At 46.9% G+C, this 14,495-nt stretch overlaps 1 protein-coding gene across 1 annotated transcript in view; it reads left to right on the top strand.

Annotated features, from left to right (window-relative positions):
* LOC142819583 (guanylate-binding protein 1-like) overlaps positions 1 to 14,495 on the top strand; it is a 116,742-nt gene that overhangs the window by 77,918 nt on the left and 24,329 nt on the right. The window contains exon 13 of the mRNA XM_075907689.1: positions 12,056 to 12,268. Coding sequence (XP_075763804.1) covers positions 12,056 to 12,268 — 213 coding nt within the window. The remainder of the gene's footprint in view (positions 1 to 12,055; positions 12,269 to 14,495) is intronic.

Below are 14,495 nucleotides of genomic sequence, written 5' to 3'. Positions count from 1 at the left end.
GATCCACCTCGTCATGTCCAGCCTGATTCTGGCCTGCATATTTATTCCTGCCTCTGGAAATTTCCACTACATGCATCTGACGAAGTGGGTCTTTGCCCACGAAAGCTTATGCTCCTACACTTCAGTTAGTCTATAAGGTGCCACAGGACTCCTCGTCAATAGTTCACTTAGCAGTTCCACGGTGGCTTATCACCGTCAATGCACCTTTAGCACCTGGATTGTCCAGTGGCCCCAGCGGTGGTTTGGCCCAGCTCCTGCCTCTGTGTGTGCAAAACAATCTGCTAGTCTCTGTCCTTAGTTACTTGCTCTTCAGGTTCTTTCCTTGCTTCTCTAATTACCTTCCTCCTCGCCATGGATCACACCTTGTAGGGGTGGAGAGGAGAGGCTTGTGTGTTCCAGTGACCCCCGAGAGCAACACTGCCTGGAGTCGTGCACTGCCTTAGGGTCACCCTTAGCAGAACAGTCGGGGTGAGGTTCCAGGCAAAGTGTGGTCCAAGCCATCCTCAGTGGCAGAGCAGATGGGGGGTAACTGCACAATGGAGGTGAAACTGTTGTGCAGTGTGACAGCGGCTAGGAAGGCGGATGAAGGCTGCAGTAGACAGAAGCTCTCCAGTCGTCATGGGGTCTAGGCCATTGGCTTCAAGCCCTCTCTCTGTCAAGCACACTGTGGTGACTGTTGTGCACCAGTCTCTCCACTTCAAAAGGAGTCCTGCACAGCTACCTTCCAGTTGTTGGGAAAACAACACCGGCACAAATCAACAATCCGGTGTCAATTGGCAAGTGCAAAACAAGCATGTCAGGCACAAGCTGAAGATTCAAGATCTGAAGGACCCATTAAGCATGACCACTTGAAGAAACTGAAGAACGCTGGAGCCAGCTGAAAGCAGGAATTATCAATGCCTGTGAGGAAACTGTTAGCTGCCGCACCAGACAGCTTCAGGACTCGTCTGATGAGGACGATGTTGAAATTAAGCAGCTCATCAATGAGAAAAGCATGGCATTTTGTGCTTGGAGGAATTATATGAATTGCAAGACCAAGAGAGAAGCCCATGCTAAGGTGAAGGCGGGGAACTCAAGAACAAATGAGGGACTGAGAAAGTGCAAGAACTCCAACAATTCATGGATACCCATAATGCATGTGGTTTCTTTAGCATCATTAAGGCTTTTTATGGAGCAGCTTGGCATGGTGTAACCGGTTTGGTTCCTCCACCTCCGGGTCGGTAGGCAGTCACTGTGCCCCACTGCATTGGTACTTTAAGTCAAGCCCCAAGTCACTAATCCTTCAGGAGAGGCAGTAAACACAGTCAATACAACCACCAGTCCCTGGTTCGGGGTGAGGCAACATCAAGCACAGTTTATAGGGAGTGGCCAGGCCCCTTGTTCAGGGTGCGGCCGCAAGCAAACGAAGTCAGGCTGTAGACAGGCCAGGCACGGGTTCAGGGCGTGGCAATAACAACCACAGTCAGTTCATGTGGCCTGGCCAGGCCCTGACTCCAGGCCCTGACTCCAGGCATGGCAACAACAAACACAGTTAGTCCATCAGGCTATGTCTACACTAGCCCGCTAGCTCGAACTAGGGAGGCTAATGTAGGCATTCTTAGTTGCAAATGAAGCCCGGGATTTAATTATTCCAGGCTTTATTTGCATCTTCCCATCCAGGAGCCAGTTTTAAATCCCCTTAGTCCAAACTAACTGCCCACAGCTACACGCAGCAGTCAAAAGTTAATTCGAACTAAGTCCTTAGTTCAAGTTAACTGTTACACTTTGTATAACGCAGGCCTTATTGATCTTTCCTACAAGCAGCAAGGAGGGAAAAAATGGGCCTCATGCAAAGTGGAAAACAGGCTTATTATCTAGCGAAGAAAGTTTTACAGGCCTGGTCAGACCAAACCCTGCCAACTCTGCAAGCCTTCCCAAGACCCCGTTAACTCTAAAACATCCCAACAGGTACCATGCGCCCCATCTTTTAAAATCAATGGAGAGGCCTTGGAGAATGTCGGCCATTTTCTCTACCTGGGAAGTTGTCTTTCATCCAAAGTAGATATCGATATAGAAATCCAACATTGTCTGAGCTGTGCCAGTGCGGCCTTTCCTTATTTATGACACGGGTTTTGAAGGTCACAACATTCGAGCAGACACATAACTCCTTGTCTATCACTTTGTCATTCTCCCAACACTAATGTATGGGTCTGAAACCTGGCCAACCTACCGACATCACTTGAAAGTCCTTGAGAGGCATCACCAGCGCTGCCTCCTCAAGATACTGAAGTTCCAGTGGGAAGAAAGGCGCAGGAACATCAGTGTTGTGGAAGAGGCAAAGACCACCAATATCGAGACAAGGAGCATCCGCCAGCAACTTCGCTGGCCTGGTCACATTCGAGTGCCCGACCATCGCCTCCCCAAACAGGTCCTGTTTTCTCAGCTGAAAGAAGGACACCGCAACATGGGAGGACAACAGAAGTGCTATAAGGACTTGCTAAAGGAGAACTTCATGAAAAGCGACATGGATACTGGCGCTCGGGAGACACTCGCCCAGGATCGCTCAAAATGGAGACAAGTCCTACGCGGTGGCTCCCTGCATTTTGAAGTTGCTCACTGACAAGCTGAGGAGGAGAAGAGGCTCAGGAGGAAGAGGAGGGCTTCTAGCCATGGGCAGCAGCCTCCAGCTGTCCCTGGAAACATCTGTCCTCACTGTAACAGAACTTGTTGTTTCAGGATCGGCCTTATCAGCCACCTGAGGGTGAACTCTTCCCATGGAAGATGATCATACTCCGCAATGTGTGATCGCCTGTCACCGTATATCAGATATACAGAAGAACATAATTTATTGGACAAAAGTCAACATGGTTTCTGTAAAGGGAAATCATGTCTTACTAATCTATTAGGCTATGTCTATACTACCACCCTACTTCGATCTAGGGTGGTTAATGTAGGCAACCGAAGTTGCAAATGAAGCCCGGGATTTGAATTTCCTGGGCTTCATTTGCATCTTGCCAGGCGCCGCCATTGTTAAATCCCGGCTAGTTCGGACTCCGTGCCCACGGCTACACGCGGCACAGACTAGGTAGTTCGGATTAGGCTTCCTATTCTGAACTACCCGTACACCTCGTGGAACGTCTAGACTGGCATTATTTTCCGCAAATGCTTTTAACAGAAAAGTTTTTTCGTTAAAAGCATTTGTGGAAAAGAGCGCCTAGATTGGCACAGATGCTTTTGCGCAAAAGCATTTTTTGCGGAAAAGCATCTGTGCCAATCTAGACGCGGTTTTGCGCAAGAAAACTCCGATCACCATTTTCGCCATCGGGGCTTTTTTGTGCAAAACAGTTTTTAGGTGTCTACACTGGCCCTCTTGCACAAATACATTTGCGTAAGAGGGCTTTTCCCCAAATGGGAGCATCATAATATTTGCGCAAGAACACTGACAATCTTACATTAGATCGTCACTGTAAACAGAAGAAAGTTACTTTATTTTATATAAAAGAACTTTGGTAGATCTAGTAAACAAAAGAGATTCTGTGAAAGAAAGCAAGGGACAAAAAGAAATAGAAAGAGTCCATTATGGACAGTATTTCTTTCCTGGATTCACTTAATATGTTAAAAAGGTTTTCTTAAAAACCCAAGTAAGATGCAGGCAATGACTGGAAATTCTGTCTTTTTGTTTGTGTGTGAATTATGAAGGAATTCGCTTGTAGGAGTTTAGATAAAAGAACTTTACAGACTTATCATTTTCACTTGGCAAATAAATACGACTTTTCTTTTGATGGGAAGGGGGGTTGAAGGTTTAGAATACAGTGCATACTATGATCATGAGGAGTCATTAAAACATTAATTCTGTAAATTTTGATCTTCAAATTATGCAAAAGTAAAAAACCGACCGTAGGTTGAACCTTTCTAATCTGGGACTGACTGGTCTGGCAACATCTATGGTTTGGCATCCTTGGGAACCCTGTGGTTGGAGCAATGTGTGTGTGTGTGGCGGGGGGAGGCGGGGGGCGGGACGGACTATGGCAGCAGAATCATAGATGTTGCCAGACCAGAGAATCCCAGTAGCAGAGCCAGGTTGACAGCAGGGGGCCAGCAGCTGAGGACCCAGCTGGGGTTGGGAGAGGAGCTGGGCCAAGTGCCCTTGGATCTTCTTTGACCTCCCCTAGCAAACTCCCTGGTTTGGGGCCAATCAAGTCCAGGGGTGCCGGACCAGGGAGGTCCAACCTGTACCTGCAGGTTAAGAGAAATGTTTTTGGTAATGTTTGAGATCTTAATTACTAATTAAACAACCCTGCCTTCTTAAACTCTGTGCAAATATCAATTCTAATTTATAAAAATAATCCTTAAATATAAATACAGGACCAAGTCCTGCTTAGTTAAATGAATGTCTACATAGAGTAAATCTGCTGATGACTCCAAATTATTTTGATTTAAACCCATTAATTGAGCACAATTGATTAGATTTCCAGGGAGCAGGAATCAGCTAATTGTTATTGTTAAAACAGAGGCCTCATGATTACTGAAAATGTTGCATCTCATTTTTTCTTCCAGACCCAAGAAACCATGTAATGGAGTATACATGCAAATAAGTTTATCTTAACTGACTGCATTCAGTTCCTCGTGGGCCAAAATTATGGATCTTTTAAGCTTGATTAGAATAGTAGTCTCAAAAGAGCAATTTTTCATGGTTACAATGGGCAAATATACACAGTATAACTGTCAGAACATATTACATATCCAAAAACACCCATCCTAACATATTTCAGGTATTGTTACATACATTCTGCAGGTAACAATACCTGAAATATGAGAACATCTGGAGTTGCTATTGTCTGTCACATTTATCTCTTGGATAAAAACACTAGATAGTCACCCAAATAAAACAGAAGCCTACACTCTGCAACAAGCATACTAACCACTTAACTAAAAAGTGACAACTCTGAGGATACAGTTTAGCAATAAAAAGATGGTTAGAATTAATCAAGGCTGTTGCCACAATGTATGTTTGTTAACTGGAATTTTTAAACATATTTCTAGGTAACTGAGCTTTAAAAGGCCCTACATACTGGTTTCACATGCTCCAGGACCATGACTTCAGATGCTGTAGATAATATAATTCACCCAACAGCAGAAAGATGGGAGGTCAAAGTATTTATGAGAAGTGAAACAATGAACAAAGAAAAAATGAATAAATATTTCAGTCTGATTCTAACGTGCACTTTGATAGCAATATACAAGCCATAGCAAAACTCTCATGTAAGAAAAAACATGCCAAATTAGCTAACTTATACTCAGGGAGAATTTTGTTGGTTTTTTATTAAAAAAAAAGGTATAGATAAGAATCTCTGCACTCAGACCCCATTCAATCTTTGTCATTTATTGCAATTAAAAAAAAATTTAAAACTAATATTCTCCATAGATGAAATGGTTGTAGGAGACAACCTTGGCTCGAGTGATCATGAGCTAATTCAGTTTAAATTAAATGGAAGGATAAACAAAAATAACTGTGAGACTAGGGTTTTTGATTTCAAAAGGGCTAACTTTAGTAAATTAAGGAAATTCGTTAGGGAAGTTGATTGGACTAAAGAAATTATGGATCTTAAAGTGGAGGAGGCCTGGAATTATTTTAAGTTAAAGTTGCAGAAGCTGTCAGAAGCCTGTATCCCTAGAAAAGGGAAAAATATTATAGGCAGGTGTGTTAGACCAAGCTGGATGAGCAAGCATCTCAGAGAGGTGATTAAGAAAAAGCAGAAAGCATATAAGGAGTGGAAAATGGGAGGGATCAGTAAAGAAAGCTACCTTATTGAGGTTAGAGCATGTAGGGATAAAGTGAGAAAGGCTAAAAGTCAGGTAGAGTTGGACCTTGCAAAGGGAATTAAAACCAATATTAAAAGGTTTTATAGCCATATAAATAGGAAAAAAACAAAAAAAGAAGAAGTAGGACCGCTAATTACTAAGGATGGAGTGGAGGTTAAGGATAATCTAGGAATGGCCCAATATTTGAACAAATACTTTGCTTCAGTCTTTAATGAGGCTAATGAAGAGCTTAGGGATAATGGTAAGTTAACAAATGGGACTGAGGATAAGGAGGTAGATATTACCATATCCGAGGTGAAAGCCAAACTTGAACATCTTAATGGGAGTAAATCGGGGGGCCCAGATGGTCTTCATCCAAGAATATTAAAGGAACTGGCACATGAACTTTCAAGTCCATTAGCAAACATTTTTAATAAATCTCTAAACTCAGGGGTTGTACCATTTGACTGGAGAATTGCTAATATAGTTCCGATTTAGAAAGAAAGGAAAAAAAGCGACCCGGGTAACTATAGGCCTGTTAGTTTGACATCTGTAGTATGTAAGATCCTGGAAAAAATTTTGAAGGAGAAAGTAGTTAGAGACATTGAGGCTAATGGCAATTGGGACAAATTACAACATGGTTTTACAAAAGGTAGATCATGCCAAACCAACCTGATCTCCTTTTTTGAGAAAGTAACGGATTTTTTAGATAAAGGAAATGCAATGGATCTAATCTACCTCGACTTTAGTAAGGCATTTGATAAAGTACCACATGGAGAATTATTGGTTAAATTGGAAAAGATAGGGATTAATATGAAAGTTGAGAGGTGGATAAGCAACTGGTTAAAGGGGAGACTACAGCGGGTTATACTGAAAGGTGAACTGTCAGGTTGGAGGAAGGTTACTAGCGGAGTTCCTCAGGGATCAGTTTTGGGGCCAATTTTATTTAATCTTTTTATTGCTGATCTTGGCACCAAAAGTGGAAGTGTCCTAATAAAATTTGCAGATGACACAAAGTTGGGAGCTATTGCCAATTCAGAAAAGGATCGGGATATCATACAGGAAGATTTGGATGATCTTGTAAATTGGAGTGATAGCAATAGGATGAAATTTAATAGTGAGAAGTGTAAGGTTATGCATTTAGGGATTAATAATAAGGATTTTAGTTATAAGCTGGGGACACATCAGTTGGAAGTAACGGAGGAGGAGAAGGACCTCGGAGTGCTGGTTGATTATAGAATGACTATGAGACGCCATTGTGACATGGCCGTGAAAAAGGCTAATACGATCTTGGGATGTATTAGGCGAGGTATTTCCAGTAGGGATAAGGTGTTAGTGCCATTATACAAGGCATTGGTGAGACCCCATTTGGAATACTGTGTGCAGTTCTGGTCTCCCATGTTTAAGAAGGATGAATTCAAACGGGAACAGGTACAAAGAAGGGCAACTGGGATGATCCGAGGAATGGAAAACCTGTCTTATGAAAGGGGACTCAAGGAGCTTGGCTTGTTTACTTTAACCAAAAGAAGGCTGAGGGGGGACATGATTGCACTTTTTAAATATATTAGAGGGATAAATACCAGGGAGGGAGAGGAATTATTTAAGTTTAATACCAATGTGGACACAAGAACAAATGGATATAAGCTGGCTAGTAGGAAGTTTAGACTTGAGATTAGACGAAGGTTTCTAACCATTAGAGGAGTGAGGTTCTGGAACGGCCTTCCAAGGGAAGTAGTGGGGGCAAAAGATCTATCTGGTTTCAAGATTAAACTAGATGGGTTTATGAAGGGGATGGTTTGATGAGATAACATGATCTTGGTAACTAATTGACCATTCATTACCAGTTGGAAATAGGTCAATGGAGGGATGATAGGAGTTGCTATAGGGAACTTTCTGGGTGTCTGGCTGATGAGTCTTGCCCACATGCTCAGGGTTTAGCTGATCGCCATATTTGGGGTCGGGAAGGAATTTTCCTCCAGGGTAGATTGGCAGAGGCCCTGGAGGTTTTTCGCCTTCCTCTGTAGCATGGGGTACAGATCACAGCTAGAGGATCTCTGCATCTTGGGGTCTTCAAAGTATTTGAAGGCTTCAATATCGGAGATATAGGTGAGAGGATTATTCTAGGAGGGGTGGGTGAGATTTGATGGCCTGCACTGTGCAGGGGGTCAGACTAGATGATCATAATGGTCCCTTCTGACCTTGGAGTCTATGAGTCTATGAGTCTATGAGACTGAGTTATAAATTTTATACAAAATATTGTTCCAAAATCTGTTATATATGGAAAAACCACCTCCTACAGCTCCCAGAAGGGGGCCTGAAGGACATTGCAAAAGAAGGGGCTATATTTGTTTTAATTTTAGAAAGTATTTTCTTTTAAGGGTTATTGATCAAAGAGTGCTTGGTAGTTTCCATATTCAAAAGAATATCAATAATGTTGATATTCTTAATTAAATAATTTTTCTTACAATAGTAATATTGTGCAATAAGGGGAAACTGTGAAACGCTTACAGTTTCCAGTCCATTTTTACATTATTTAATAAAATATATATTGGCTTACAGGGCAGGTAGGAGATGGGGGGGAGGGGACTAGACCCATTCTGGGTGCCACCAAAAATTATACAAACCTGCAGTCCCTGAGTCCTCGGACTGATCCTATTCAACATATTCATAAACGATCTGAAGAAAGGGGTAAACAGGGAGGTGGCAAAGTTTGCAGATGATACTCAACTGCTCAAGGTAGTTCAGACCAAAGCAGACTCTGAAAAGCTTCAAAAAGATCTCACAAAACTGAGTGACTGGGCAACAAAATGGCAAATGAAATTGAATGTGGATAAATGTAAAGTAATGCACATTGGAAAAAAATAACCCCAACTATACGTACAGTATGATGGGGGCTAATTTAGCTACAACTAATCAGGAAAGAGATCTCAGAGTCATTGTGGATAGTTCTCTGAAGACGTCCACGCAGTGTGCAGTGGCAGTCAAAAAAGCAAACACGATGATCGGAATCATTAAAAAAGGGACAGAGAATAAGACGGAGAATATCTTATTGCCCTTATATAAATCCATGCTACACCCACATCTGGAATACTGTGTACAGATGCGGTCTCCTCATCTCAAAAAAGATATACTGGCATTAGAAAAGGTTTAGAGAAGGGAAACTAAAATGATGAGGGATTTGGAATGGGTCCCGTATAAGGAGAGATTAAAGAGACTGGGACTTTTCAGCTAGGAAAAGAGGATATGATAGAGGTCTATAAAATCATGAGTGGTGTGGAGAAAGTGAATAAGGAAAAGTAATTTACTTGTTCCCATAATATAAGAACTAGGGGCCACCAAATGAAACCGGCCAGCAGGTTTAAAACCAATAAAAGGAAGTTCTTCTTCACACAGCGCATAGTCAATCTGTGGAACTCCTTGCCTGAGGAGGTTGTGAAGGCTAGGACTATAACAGGGTTTAAAAGAGAACTAGATCAATTCATGGAGGTTAAGTCCATAAATGGCTATTAGCCAGGCTGGTTAAGGAATGGTGTCCCCAGCCTCTGTTTGTCAGAGGGTGGAGATGGATGGCAGGAAAGAGATCTCTTGATCATTACCTGTTTGACTCACTCCCTCTGGGACACCTGGTATTGGCCAGAGTCGGCAGACTGGGTACTGGGCTGGATAGACCTTTGGTCTGACCCAGTGTGGCTGTTCTTATGTTCATATTCATCTTCAATTATCTTCTTAGACTTAACCTGCTAGAGTTTCTGCTCCTTTTGATTTTCTCTCATTAGGATTTGGCTTTCTCTTTTTACACAGGATGCCCTCTTGCCTCTAGCCACCTTTGTTACTCTGCAAGGGTCTGTCTACACTGCAAAGTTAATTTGAAATAACAGTCGTTATTTCAAATTAACTTTAATAGCATCTATACATGCAAACCACTATTTCGAAATTGATTCGAAATAGTGGAGTGCTTAATTCGAATTTGGTAAACTTCATTCTATGAAGAGTAACGACAAATTCAAAATAGCTATTTTGAATTAAGTGCTGTGTAGACACTTAATTTGAAATAGGAGGCCAACAGCCCTTCCCAGGGAGCCCTGGTGGCCTCTCTGGGCACAACCAGGAAAATTTACTCTCCTCTTCCTGAGCCCCAGCGCCATTAAAGGGGTAGACCCTGGCCACAGTGCCTGCGCCAGCTCCAAGCCTGCCAGCCCAGAGCCAGCAGTGGCCACCGGGGCCCCTGACCCAGTGGTCCCAAAACGTGAGACAGCAAGCCACTGGCAGCCAGCCCTCCACCACTCCCCAGGAGCAGCCTGCCAGCTCTCAGGAGCCTGCCAGGGGCTGGAGAAGGTGGACGCCTTCCTAATCCAGGGTGGAGATCATCGAATTTATTCAGGTTTGGGGGGGATGCCCCCAACGTCCATGATCTCCACACTAGAGGGAGGAATGCTGCTGTCTATGGCAGGATAGCTGCCAGCCTGGCCACCAAAGGCCACATGTGAACCCAGGAGCAGGTTTGCATGAAAGTCAAGTTGGTCCAGCGAGATCCCCAATCCTGGGCCCTGAGCATTTCTTTGATATCAGGGGGTCTAGCGAGAGGTAAGTGGAAGGATGTGAGGGAGGAATGGGGCACGATCCCCCGGTATGGAGGACCAGGGTGGCTCTGAGGGCTCCTTGGGGTAGATGCTCTTCCACAGGGCCTCCTGGATCCTGACAGCCCCCCGATGGACCCCTCGGATGGCAGCCTGCAGCAAGTGCAGCCGGGCTGATGGCAACAACCCCACGAAACGCACCGGCATGCCCAGGAGCCGCTCTGGCTCCATGTGGCCGAGTGCTGTGGTGTCCCAAGTGCGGGCACTCAGGGCACTCCAAGCCAGGACTGCTTTGCTGTCCCTCATCGAGGTAGACAAGCAAGCGGGGAACCCTGAGAACTGTCTGTCTGGGGTGCGGGTTGGATCCCTTTAAGCACAGAGCTCAGTTAGCCTCACGCACTAGGTCCTAACCTGATGCCCTGCCTGCACTGGTTCCGGCCAGCCTTACCTTCGGTTCAGGGTCCACTCAGTGTGGACATGCTATTTCGAAATAGATTTTGTGTATAGATGCATTAATTCGAATTAGCTTAACTCGAATTAATGCTGTAGTGTAGACATACCCCAAGTTAGCCAAGATGGCTGCTGTTTTTCAATGTATTTCATTAGCCGCAATGTTCTATTAATTGTTCTGCGTTATGTATTTGTGTTCTTGCTTTGCTGTTCCCGTCACAGACCAGGGCCCCCTGTGCCAGGTGCTGTACATCGCTGCTCCTCAGCCAGGGGCTGGGGCCCACTGTGGGGCCATAAGCAGGTTTCAGGGGGTGGCCCAATAGACCCGAGAACCAGGCTGGTGTTAGACTCACGGGGCCTGGGGCTGAAGCTGAATCCCAAGTAACTTATTTTGTGCCCCTCCCCCATGGCGTGGAGCCCCAGCGAGGTGCCCTGCTTGCTACCCCATCGCAGGCTCTGGCCTTTCACCCCTCGGCGAGGCCCAGTTGTGGTGTCACAAGCAGGCTGGGCATGTTGGGGGAGGGGGACTCAGAAAGGAAAAGGTGGAGTCTCCCTGCTGTACATACCTGGGCTCCTCTCCTGGGGATGTCACAGTGGCACCTGGGTAGCCCCCTCCTGGACCAGAAGCCTGCTTGGCCCATCGCTGTGTCCACACAGAACCACGGGGCAGCCCTGTGCCTAGGAGCCAAGTCCCCTCTAAGCTGTGCGGTAGCGCGGTCCCGCAGCTGCCTAATACGCCCAGCCCGGGGCTCAGGGCTCTTCACACGGAGCTTGCTGGGGGGGTGGGGGCACATCTCCCTCAGCGACAGCAGCAGCTCCCTGCTGAGCCCAGAGCAGCGAGTCTCCCAGCCGGTCGGGACACGTCCCCTCTTGGGACTCTGGCTGAGTCGCACCAAGCGCCAAAGGGCCTGAGAGCTCACAGGGTCGGGTGCCCGGCGGCAGCTCAGGGCTCAGTGGGATTTTCAAATGTTTCAGCGGGTTGGCACCGAATTCCCACGGACGGTCCCAGCGAGGGTTGGGCGGGAGGGACAGGTCCCCGGGGACGTTCTGTTTCTAAACGCCACTGACATCAGTAAATCACCCAGGCCAGCTCCACCCGGACACTGCCCGGCCCCGGGTCAGACGCTGGGCCCTGGGCTTCCACTGCCGAGGGGGGGACGTCTCCTGAGCACACGGGCATTAGAACTCTGGGCAGTGCAGAAATGCAGCCCCCCCCCACTCACCGCTCTCTCCCTGTCACTCCCCAGACGGCGATAAATGAACATTACAGCGCTGTGCAGAGCAGGAACCAAACCGCGTCCCAGGAGACCTGCCGGGCCCTGCTCTCCCAGCTCTCAGCCGACGTGGAGAGGAAGCTCAGCGAGGGGGTTTACATGCAGCCCGGCGGGTACCAGCTGTACGTGACTGACCAGAAACAAGTGCTGGAGAGTTTCCAGAGGGCACCCAACAAAGGAGCCATGGTGAGTGTGAGACGCAGGCTCTGGTCTTGGGCTAAGGATTGGGAGTTTGAAGGTCTCTGAGCTGAGCCTGGAGCAGGAGTTTGGGTGCAGGAGGGGTTCAGGGTACAGGCTCTGGGAGGGAGTTTGCATCCAAGGGTCTCAGGGCTGGGGCAGGGGTTTGGAATGTGGAGGGGGTGCAGTGGGGCTACAGCAGGATCCCCCCTGCCCTGTCTCTATACCACGCTCAAAAGCGGCAGCAAACTCCATCCCAAGCCCTGTTGTGCCCCCTCCTCCGTTCTGTGAGATGTCCTCTGCCTGGAGCTGCCCCTCCCCCTGTGGAGCCTCCTGCTTGCTGTGCAGGGCAGGGAGGGGCAGCTCCAAGGCAGAGGACAGGAGATGTGCAGCTGTGGGGGGAAGGGCAGCTGAAGTGCCGGCACTTGACGGCCTCTTGGCCAAACTAGTCAGGATCCCCTGTCAGGGGCTCCCAGATCTACCTGTAGATTCCAATGGACTGGTTGGTGACCCCTGCTCTAGCTGGTTACTTACCTCGGGGGCTCACTGTGACTCTGCTCCCTGCCTCGTATCTTTTCTAGTTGCCAGTGTCACTGGCAAAGTCAAAGGATTGGGGTGAAACCCCTCCATAATCCTGGCCTCCTTTTCCAGGGGCAGGCATTTTAGTGGGTTTGGGGGAAGGGGGGACGCAGGACCACCCACTGCTCTGGTTTCCAGCCCAGGGACCCCAGGTAGCAGCCACAGATGGGTTTTTCCTCTAGTCCCAGTCTAGCAGCATTTTCTCTGGGCCACTTCCCCAAATGCTCCCCTAGTACCTTCCCCCGGGTTCTTGGGTGACTCATGCCTGCTTCCGCCCAGACACTCTGTCCTATCTCAGTGCTCTGGCAACACACTTCCTCCTCTCAGTCCTTCGCTCTTCTCCTTCTCTCTCCCTCACCAGAGGGGAAACCTTTTAAAGTAGCCCAGCAGGCCTTAAATGATTGCAGGGGTCTGATTAGCCTGCTGCTCCAGGCAAGCTCTTAATTAGCTTTAGTTGCCTGCCTTGATTACATGGTGGGAGTCTCTGGCAGTTTATTCAGGAAACAGAAACTGCTGGTCTGTCTGCGCCCCACCGCACTATTGTAGCTGGCTGCCCTGGGTCTGTCAGGATACTAATCACTGAAAATGCTTTGGACAGGAAGTTTTGTCCAACCGGTATTTGTCATAGAGGGTTTAAAGGCCTATTGGAGCATGTCCTTGGAAGGTAGCGCAGGCAGAGGCTTGGTCCAAGGGGCTGTGATTGAGAGAAAGGGTTTGACTTAGATTCATGGTGCTAGAATAATGATTAGTAAATAACTGGAGCTCAGCTTGGATTCCTCGAGGGAGAGGAGGGGTGAAAAGCCAGAACTTATGGGAACAGGAGGCTGGAAGAGGGGAGGATACAACTGCCCAGGGGGAGACGTGATGCTCTGCTGCAGGGCTGGAGGTAATTACTCGGTGCCTAGCAGCAGTGATACGGACCAAGATAGCCCCAGTGATCAGTGTGGGGTGAGCTGCAGGGCTGAGACAAACTGCAATTAGGCTGAGCTAGGCTAGGTCTACGCTATATCCTTTTCTCAGAAAAAGCTACGCAAATTGCTCTCCATAATTTGTGTAGCTTTATCCAATTGGCTTCATGTATACACGGCCAAATGGCAGAAAAGCCTCCTCTGTTGGAGGAGCCCTTTTTCCTTGTAGAAGGAGGTAGACAGAGCTCCCTGAAAGAGCGCGTCAGCTCTTCCACCAAAAAAAGAAACGGCTGGTATCCCAAACCCCCCTCCAGTCTAGACATAGCCCTAGAGACTAATTAACATTTGAATGAAAAGGGGAAAAACAGCTCCCAGCCCTCCCCTCACTACAAGGACGATCCAGGGACTACAGACAGGTCAGTCTTACCTCAGTCCCTGGAAAAATCATGGAGGGGATCCTTAAGGAATCCATTTTGAGGCACTTGGAATAGGGGAAAGTGATCAGAAATAGTCAACATGGATTCACAAAGGGCAAGTCCTTCCTGACCAATCTGATTAGCTTCTATGATGAGGTAACTGGCTCTGTGGACATGGGAAAGTCAGTGGATGTGATATACCTTGACATTAGCAAAGCTTTTGATACGATCTCCCACAATATTCTTGCCAACAAGTTAAGGGAATGTGGATTGGATAAATGGCCTGTAAGGTGGATAGAAAGATGGCTAGAAGGTCAGACCAAGCGGGAATGA

Source organism: Pelodiscus sinensis, chromosome 24, assembly GCF_049634645.1.
Source record: "Pelodiscus sinensis isolate JC-2024 chromosome 24, ASM4963464v1, whole genome shotgun sequence".
NCBI classification, from domain to species: Eukaryota; Metazoa; Chordata; order Testudines; family Trionychidae; genus Pelodiscus; species Pelodiscus sinensis.
The sequence above is the reverse complement of the archived record's forward strand: the minus strand, read 5'-3'. Positions and strand labels throughout refer to the sequence as shown.